Source organism: Vidua chalybeata, chromosome 29, assembly GCF_026979565.1.
Source record: "Vidua chalybeata isolate OUT-0048 chromosome 29, bVidCha1 merged haplotype, whole genome shotgun sequence".
In the NCBI taxonomy this organism is placed as follows: domain Eukaryota; kingdom Metazoa; phylum Chordata; class Aves; order Passeriformes; family Viduidae; genus Vidua; species Vidua chalybeata.
In genome coordinates this window covers 2,151,689-2,160,511 of record NC_071558.1, presented here as the reverse complement: position 1 = coordinate 2,160,511, position 8,823 = coordinate 2,151,689, and the positions used below count along the sequence as shown (strand labels likewise).

The window sequence follows — 8,823 nt, the reverse complement described above, 5'->3', positions numbered from 1 at the left end:
CACGTGCAGGAGGGGGGCTCGGGGCCGCAGGGGGCTGGGGGTGCTGAGGCAGCTGAGATTCAGGGGGGACCCCTCGGTGGGCTCGGGGGGACCCTCCAGCACTGGCACCGAGAAGAGCTCTGGGAAGGAGAGGGGGAGGGGGATTTGTGAGCCCGAGGCCCTGGGGAGGGGCTGTGGGGGTGTCGGGGTGGCGGCTGTGGGGTGCTCACCCTGCACTGTCACTGTCACCGGCGCTGACTCCTTCCACTCCCACCATCCCAGCCGGCCCTTGCAGCGGTAGCGGCCGCTGTGGTGCAGCTCCAGAGGCGACAGGGACAGCTCGGTCCATCGGGGAGCCGCCCCAGTTCCTGCCCCTCGTGGTAGAAGGACACCAGGTGACCTTGTTGTCCCGCCAGCCCCGGCAGCGCAGTGTCACCGTGTCCCCTCCAGCGCCCGCGCTGGCACCTGCAGCACCAGCCGGTCTGGGGGACAGAGGGGTCCTGTCACACCCGATGGCACCGGGACCCCCCATTGGGTCACACCAGCGGACCAGGGGTCCCCAGTTCCAGCACGGGGGTCCCTTCACTGGGATGCTCTGGGATGTCCCCAGAGCAGGGGACAGGCTCTGGTCACACCAGGGGGTGGTGACCCATGGACCAGAGCCCACCCAGAGCCCACCCAGAGCCCTCGGGGTCCCCACGGTGCCAGGCTGGGGACACCCACACCCCCCTCACCATTTGAGACTCTCACGGGCAGTCTGTGCCACTGCCGGGTCTGCCACACTCGTAGGTGCCACTCTCGGTGACAGTGACGCGGTTGTGTCCCCTCGGCCCCAGTGCCACCTGTCCTTGTACCAGGTGGTGGCACCGGCGGTCGCCCGAGCCCTGGCAGGTCAGTGTCACCTCGTCCCACAGCACCGCCGGCCTCCAGGGGGGTTCCACGAGGAGAGCTGGGGGTCTGGGCACCTGCGGGTGACAGGGGACACCAGCCTGGCAGGGCCAGCGCGGGGCTGGGGACAGCGGGGTGGTGGGGACCCGGCATCCCCCGAGGACTCACCAGCGAGGCCGAGGGTCTGGGCTGGAAGGGAGAAGGGACAGGGCTGGCTGGGGGTGGCACCGTGGGGACAGTGCCACCCGGGCACAGAGTCTGGGGGCTGTCCCCAAACTGTCCCCATGGGAAAGCAGTTCTTGTGAGAAAGTGCATGGGGTGGTCCCCAAAGATTTGGAGGGGCAGGGGACATGTCTGTGTCACAGCCACCCCTGCACCACATCCGTGTGGCATGGACGCCTTGGGAACAGGGACACCGAGGCCACCCAGGGCTGAGGCAGAGCATGGGGACACTGTGGACACCCTGGGGACAAGGACACCACAGACACACCCCATGCTGGCCCAGGTCACCCCCACCAGCTCCTGATCCTATCCCCATGATCCCATCCCCATGGCCACATCCTCACCCTTCTTGTCCCCTTCTGTCCCTGCATCCCAGTTCCCTTGTCCCCATGCCCAGAGCTACCTGAGCCCAAAGGTGTCAGTCCCCACATTCCTGTCCCCCACATCCCCATCCCCACATTCCTGCCCCCTCTTCCTGGCCCCAAAGCCACCCTACATCCCCAGTCTCACCAAGCTCCACTGTGGGCAACATGGACTGGCACTGCTGGCCTTGGGACCTCAGGGGACCCCACAGCCCCCCTGTGCCCCCTCCCCACCGCTCTCTGCCTCACCAGGGCCCATCCCCGGGCTGCCAGGCCCGTGCCCGGGGCACTCACCCCACAGGAGCAGCGTCACCTTCCCGGCCATCCCGCTGTCCCCAGCCATGTGGACTGGCTGTCACTGGCTGCCGTGGCCACCGCTCCCCTGGCTGGCGGCTCTTCGGATGAAGGGGAAGGAAGCGAGGTCACGACTCGTCCCCACGTGTAGGTGGCCCTTGGTGGGGGCAGGGTGGCCACGGGCTGTGGGCAGGGTGGGGACAGGATGGGGACAGGGCTGGGTGGCACACGGTGGGACATGGGGTCCCAGGAGTGGGGGGCTCAGGGGGTTTGGGGAGCCAGGGACGGGTGTCCAGGGGATGGGGGTCCGCAGGGATGGGGGGACTCAGGGATGGGAGTCCCAGGGGAACGTGGGCTCCGGGGATTTGGGGTCATGGGATAAGGATGCTGGGGAATGGGGGGTCCAGGGGGAATGGGGGGGTCCTGGGAGACTCCAGGTCCTGGGGCAAGGGGATTTCAGGGGATGGAATGAATGGGTGAGGGTTCCTTGGGAATGGGGTCCTGGGCCATGGAGGTCCTGGGGAATGGGAGCGCTGGGATGGGGGCCCCAGGCCGAGGGGGACCAAAGGAATGGGGGTCCCATGGTTGGGGTCGCAGGGGAATGGGGGTGCCAGGGATGGGCAGTGGCTGGGTGGGCACGGGGGTCACAGCTCCTTCCCCGGGTGCCTCAGATTTTGGGGTGACCCAGCACAGCCCCCCTGGGGAGCTCATTTCCTGGGCAGGCATCACATGGGGGCCCTGGGCAGCTCTGCTTCTGTGCCCTCCCCTGCCCTTCACATTTTCTGCTCTTTATTTCTCTTTTTCCCTTATTTTCCTCGCTTCTGTGCCATGTCCCCTCGCCCCCGGTTCCTGGCTCAGCAATCCCGGGAGCACCTGAGCAGGGAATGGTTGGGGGTACCCAGGGGAGGGGGAAAATGGGGTGTGTGGGGTGCAGGGAAGGGTGGGGAGGCTGTGGGGGATGGAGGTGCTGGGCTGGGCCCCTCAACACTTTCACTTTCTTTTTCCTGGACAAGAAGGAAGAGGCCTTTGTGATGAGAACCAGATGGGAAAGGGGAGGGGGTTCTGTCCTGGGGGAAAACCAGGGGTCTCCTGTCCTGGGAGGTCCTTGTTTTGGGGAAATCCAGTGCAGGGGGTGACACATCCTGGCATGGGGGGTCCTATCCCAGGGGGTGGCACCTCCAGAAATGTCCCTGCACATTCCTGGCCGGGTGCCCGTCCCAGGGCTGGCACATCCTGGGCACCCCAGCCCCACTGCACAGGGGTGGCCATTGGCCAGCCCTGCTCTGGCCAGCCCCAGCTGGCAGCCAGGACCTGAGGGTCCCCCCCGCCCCCTTGCCTTTGATTCTGGCAGCTTTAGAGCTGCTGCAGAGGTGAGAATTCTGTGGGGGAAAAAAGGCCTGCCTGTGGTTTGCTCAGCCCTGCGAGAAGCACAAAACCCAAAGGGAGCCCAGGCAGGGGCTCTGTGGGGGCCTTTGATGGTTTCAGAGCAGGGCTGGCTGGAAACCCCCTGTGCAGGTGCAGCTGCATGGGAACCAGTCCGGAAATGCAGCAATTGATCATTTTGTCCCTCTTGGCAAGGGACTGAGATAGCCCCAAAAGTCCTGCAAATCCCACACCCCTCTGCTCAACAACCTGACCTGGACCTTCCTTCTTCACCAAAACCTGCAGCCCTCTGGAACCTCCCGGAAAGAATGTTTGTGTTCTGGATGTGCACACCAGAAGAGAGGGAAAAGTGTGGAAATATTGAGCAGGGGCTGCACACGAGGGCCTGGGGAACAGGGGTGTCACAGCAGGAGCAGGGGAACTCAGGGCAGGCTGGAGTGGATTTACCAGGGAATCAGACCCTGAGGCACACACGGGCATTTCCACAGATTCCTCTGCTCTGTTCCAAGGATGGACAGAGTTTCTCCCCTTTGGGAGCAGAATCCATGGGAAGTCAATTGAGTTTCAGAGTTAGAAAAACGGGGAGAATTCCTAAATATGGCCCAACAAAAGGCTTCCTTATGGGCTGGTTTTTGCCTTTATTCTATGGGTGTGTGATTTTGTCTGAAGGAACTGGGCATCAAGTGTTGCTTGAGATCGCTGAGCCAGGAAATGGGGGGAACAGGAAAAAGCCCAGGAGTGTGTGGGGCAAAGACACAGAGCCACCCAGGAGAGCCCTGGGGTGACCCCAGGACTGTGGGGGCTGTGCTGGGCTCGGGGTCACCTCAAAATCTCAGGCAGTGCGTGGAGGAGCTGTGACCCCTGTGCCCACCCAGCCACTGCCCATCCCTGGGACCTTTGATTCCCTTGGGAACCAAAACATGAGACCCCCATTCCTTACATCCCACCCTGTCTGGAGCCCCCATCCCAGCACTCCCATTCCCCAAGATCTCCAGGGCCCAGGACCCCATTCCCAAGGATGCCTCTCCTGTTCAATCCATCCCCTACAACCCTCCTTCCCCAGGTCATTGGTTCTTCCATAGCCCCCCATTCCCTGGACACCCATCCCTGGCTCCCCAAACCCCCTGAGCCCCCCACTCCTGGGACCCCATGTCCCACCGTGTGCCACCCAGCCCTGTCCCCATCCTGTCCCCACCCTGCCCACAGCCCGTGGCCACCCTGCCCCCACCAAGGGCCACCTACACGTGGGGACGAGTCGTGACCTCGCTTCCTTCCCCTTCATCCGAAGAGCCGCCAGCCAGGGGAGCGGTGGCCACGGCAGCCAGTGACAGCCAGTCCACATGGCTGGGGACAGCGGGATGGCCGGGAAGGTGACGCTGCTCCTGTGGGGTGAGTGCCCCGGGCACGGGCCTGGCAGCCCGGGGATGGGCCCTGGTGAGGCAGAGAGCGGTGGGGAGGGGGCACAGGGGGGCTGCGGGGTCCCCTGAGGTCCCCAAGGCCAGCAGTGCCAGTCCATGTTGCCCACAGTGGAGCTTGGTGAGACTGGGGATGTAGGGTGGCTTTGGGGCCAGGAAGAGGGGGCAGGAATGTGGGGATGGGGATGTGGGGACAGGAATGTGGGGACTGACACCTTTGGGCTCAGGTAGCTCTGGGCATGGGGACAAGGGAACTGGGATGCAGGGACAGAAGGGGACAAGAAGGGTGAGGATGTGGCCATGGGGATGGGATCATGGGGATAGGATCAGGAGCTGGTGGGGGTGACCTGGGCCAGCATGGGGTGTGTCTGTGGTGTCCTTGTCCCCAGGGTGTCCACAGTGTCCCCATGCTCTGCCTCAGCCCTGGGTGGCCTCGGTGTCCCTGTTCCCAAGGCGTCCATGCCACACGGATGTGGTGCCGGGGTGGCTGTGACACAGACATGTCCCCTGCCCCTCCAAATCTTTTGGGGACCACCCCATGCACTTTCTCACAAGAACTGCTTTCCCATGGGGACAGTTTGGGGACAGCCCCCAGACTCTGTGCCCGGGGTGGCACTGTCCCCACGGTGCCACCCCCAGCCAGCCCTGTCCCTTCTCCCTTCCAGCCCAGACCCTCGGCCTCGCTGGTGAGTCCTCGGGGGATGCCGGGTCCCCACCCCGCTGTCCCCAGCCCCGCGCTGGCCCTGCCAGGCTGGTGTCCCCTGTCACCCGCAGGTGCCCAGACCCTCCAGATCCTCGTGGATCCCCCCTGGAGGCCGGCGGTGCTGTGGGACGAGGTGACACTGACCTGCCAGGGCTCGGCGACCGCCGGTGCCACCACCTGGTACAAGGACAGGTGGCACTGGGGGCCGAGGGGACACAACCGCGTCACTGTCACCGAGAGTGGCACCTACCGGTGTGCCAGACCCGGCAGTGGGCACAGCCCCCCCGTGACTGTCTCAGACGGTGAGGGGGGTGTGGGTGTCCCCAGCCTGGCACCGTGGGGACCCCGAGGGCTCTGGGTGGGCTCTGGGTGGGCTCTGGTCCATGGGTCACCCCCTGGTGTGACCAGAGCCTGTCCCCTGCTCTGGGGACATCCCAGAGCATCCCAGTGAAGGGGACCCCCGTGCTGGAACTGGGGACCCCTGGTCCGCTGGTGTGACCCAATGGGGGGTCCCGGTGCCATCGGGTGTGACAGGACCCCTCTGTCCCCCAGACTGGCTGGTGCTGCAGGTGCCAGCGCGGGCGCTGCTGGAGGGGGACACGGTGACACTGCGCTGCCGGGGCTGGCGGGACAACAAGGTCACCGGGGTGTCCTTCTACCACGAGGGGCAGGAACTGGGGCTGCTCCCCGATGGGACCGAGCTGTCCCTGTCGCCTCTGGAGCTGCACCACAGCGGCCGCTACCGCTGCAAGGGCCGGCTGGGATGGTGGGAGTGGAAGGAGTCAGCGCCGGTGACAGTGACAGTGCAGGGTGAGCACCCCACAGCCGCCACCCCGACACCCCCACAGCCCCTCCCCAGGGCCTCGGGCTCACAAATCCCCCTCCCCTCTCCTTCCCAGAGCTCTTCCCTGTGCCGGTGCTGGAGGGTGCCCCCGAGCCCACCGAGGGGTCCCCCCTGAATCTCAGCTGCCTCAGCACCCCCAGCCCCCTGCGGCCCCGAGCCCCCCTCCTGCACGTGTTCTACCGGGACGGGCAGAGGGTGGGGGGCCCGCAGGGGTCCCCGCAGCTGCTGGTGCCCGCCGTGGGGGTCTCCCACTCGGGGAATTACAGCTGCGAGGTGCGCTCCGAGGGGGGGGCCGTGCGGAAGAGCAGCGCCCGGCTCCGCGTCACGGTGCGCAGTGAGTGCGGGGATGGGCACGGGGAGCCCCCGCAGCCCCCCCGGGTCCCTGCCTGGGCACCTCCATGTGCCCCAGACACATTTCACAGTTCCTTCCATCTCTCCCCTTGTCCCCTCACCCCTTTGTGTTGTGACCCCATCCCCGGCATCCCCCATCACACCCATCCCCCCCGTCCCAATCCCCCCACACCGGCTGCCAGCCCCTCCCTGTGGCCTCAGCCCTGTCTGTGTCCCCGCAGTGCCCGTGGCCAATGCCACCATCACCCCCGCTCCCCCGGCACACCAGGTGTGCCCAGGTGACCCCGTGACCCTGCGCTGCTCAGTGCAGGTGGGCTCAGCCCCTGTCACCTTCACCTGGCTGCACAACGGGCAGGAGGTGGCCCGGGGTCCCCTCCTGGAGCTTGGGAACGTCCGTGTGGCACATTCGGGCACCTACCAGTGCGTGGCCACCAACCAGCTGGGACAGGACGAGCACCGGGCACTCAGCCCAGAGCTGGCACTGACGGTGACACCTGACTCACCCTGGCTCACAGGTGGGGTCACACGGGGACACCGGGGTGTTCAGGACCCCCGAGGTTCAGGGTGACCCCGGTGTGTCCCCCTCTGTCCCCAGCAGTGGCTGTGAATGTCGGCAGGACCCTCCTGTTCCTGCTCCTGCTCCTGGCTGTCGTTATGGGCTGTCACTGGTGGCACCAGCGGCGTGGGTGAGAATGGGGGGGGGAATGGGGGTCCTGGAGTGAGGGGAAGCCCCCAGAGTGGGGGCAGAGATCAGCAGCACCCAGGACCCCTGAGCTGGGGGAAACTGAGCCCGCAGTGACTGCGGCTGGAAGTCTTGGGGGATCTGGGGGGAATTTGGAGGGTCTTGGTTGGGCTCCAGCGCCATCCCTGGGTGGGCTTAGGGGAACATTGGGGTGGCAGTGGGAGCTCCTGGAGGGTTTGGGGAGCTCTTGGTGGGCCATGCGGGGATGTTGGGGGATCTTTTCGGGGTCGTGGGTGAGTTTGGGGGTGCCCCTACCTGCCAGGCTTGGGGTTCTGGGGCTCAAATGGTCAGGCATACCGGGTGGGTTGGGAACACTGTGGTGGTGCAGAAGTTCTGGGGGGTTCAGGGGTGCTGGGAGAGTCCAGGGGGAATCAGGGCTCCTGTGGGAATTGGGGCTGCAGTGGGCATTTGGGGGTCCTGTGGGTGGTTGGAGCTGCCGAGGTCCCAGGGAGGTTCAGGGGTCCTGGGGTCCCCACGGTCACCCCCTCCCCTTTCCCTTGCAGCTGCCAGGAAGCCCCAGGACAGGTGAGTGGGGGGCTCAGGCTGGGACTCCCCTTTCCCCCTCCCCAGACACCACCCAGACCCCCCCTTATCCCCACAGGACCCCCCAGAGGAGGGGGCTGTGCTGGACCCCCACGGAGGGGACAGAGGGGGTGATCAGGGGGGGTCACAGGGACACGTCACCCACGGGTGTCCCCTGTCACCCAGCTCCCCACAACCGGTGTCACTCTCAGAGCCCCCACGGGTGTCCCCCAGCCCTGCCCCACCTCGGGATCCACGAGTGACCAACGCGGAGCTGTCGGGACCCTACGAGTGACAGCGGGACCCCCGTGACTACGAGGACACGCTGTGACACTGGGGGCACTGGGGGTCCCTGCCCAATGGCACCCGCCGTGTGCCCCCCCTGCCAAGGCTCCCATGGGTGCCCACCGTGCCCGAGCAGTGGCCACGAGTGGGGGCTCCCATGTGGGGCTGCCCAGAGCTCCCCATTCCAGTGCTCCCAGTACCTCCAGCGCCTCCCCATTCCCTCCCCCAGTGCCAGGGGGCACAGGACCCTTGTCCCTTGACCCAAAACGCAGCTTTTTGATGAAACCAGGAGAAATGGTTTTTGTTTGTTCAGCTCTGCCTGGTCAGCTCGGGGAGGAGCAGGGTCCCGGTCAGGTTGTCGCGTAGATCATTCTGGGATTTGCAGGATTTTTGGGGCTCCCTCAGTCCCTTGGGGACAGCGACAAAATGATCAGTTGGGGCATTTCCGGACTGGTTCCCTCGCAGAGGGGAAGGAGCTGCCGCTCCCTGTTTGTCCCCTCTCGGTGACACCGGCCCGGGGCTCGGGGACCTGCGGCGGTGCCGCCCCGTCACCACGGACACCGATCCCGCGGCTGGAGCCCGGCAGCAGCACCGGGAGCGCCCCGAGAGCCGCGGGACGGAGCCGGGGGTGTCCCTAAACGCCGCCCCAAAGCTCGCCCCATCCCCGCCCCAGCCCTGCCCGCTGCCCCCGGTGCCCAAAGCCCCGCACCCGGCGCTCCCCGAGCTGCGTCTGAGCCCCGGAGCTGCTGCGGAGCCTCGGCCGGGCCCGGGCCTGGGGCGGGCGGGGGCGCCGGGAGGTGCCGGGAGGGCGGAGGGGAGCGGGGACCCCGGGG

General features: G+C 66.3%; 1 protein-coding gene across 1 annotated transcript in view; it reads left to right on the top strand.

Moving 5' to 3' along the window:
• LOC128801106 (sialoadhesin-like) overlaps window positions 1-8,203 on the top strand; it is a 13,634-nt gene extending 5,431 nt beyond the window's left edge. The window contains exons 7-14 of the mRNA XM_053966743.1: window positions 4,417-4,498; window positions 5,318-5,548; window positions 5,799-6,056; window positions 6,146-6,424; window positions 6,663-6,956; window positions 7,037-7,127; window positions 7,687-7,708; window positions 7,892-8,203. Of these exons, the coding sequence (XP_053822718.1) occupies window positions 4,417-4,498; window positions 5,318-5,548; window positions 5,799-6,056; window positions 6,146-6,424; window positions 6,663-6,956; window positions 7,037-7,127; window positions 7,687-7,708; window positions 7,892-8,017 (1,383 nt within the window). The 3' untranslated portion in view covers window positions 8,018-8,203. The remainder of the gene's footprint in view (window positions 1-4,416; window positions 4,499-5,317; window positions 5,549-5,798; window positions 6,057-6,145; window positions 6,425-6,662; window positions 6,957-7,036; window positions 7,128-7,686; window positions 7,709-7,891) is intronic.
• Window positions 8,204-8,823: the final 620 nt, after the last annotated feature.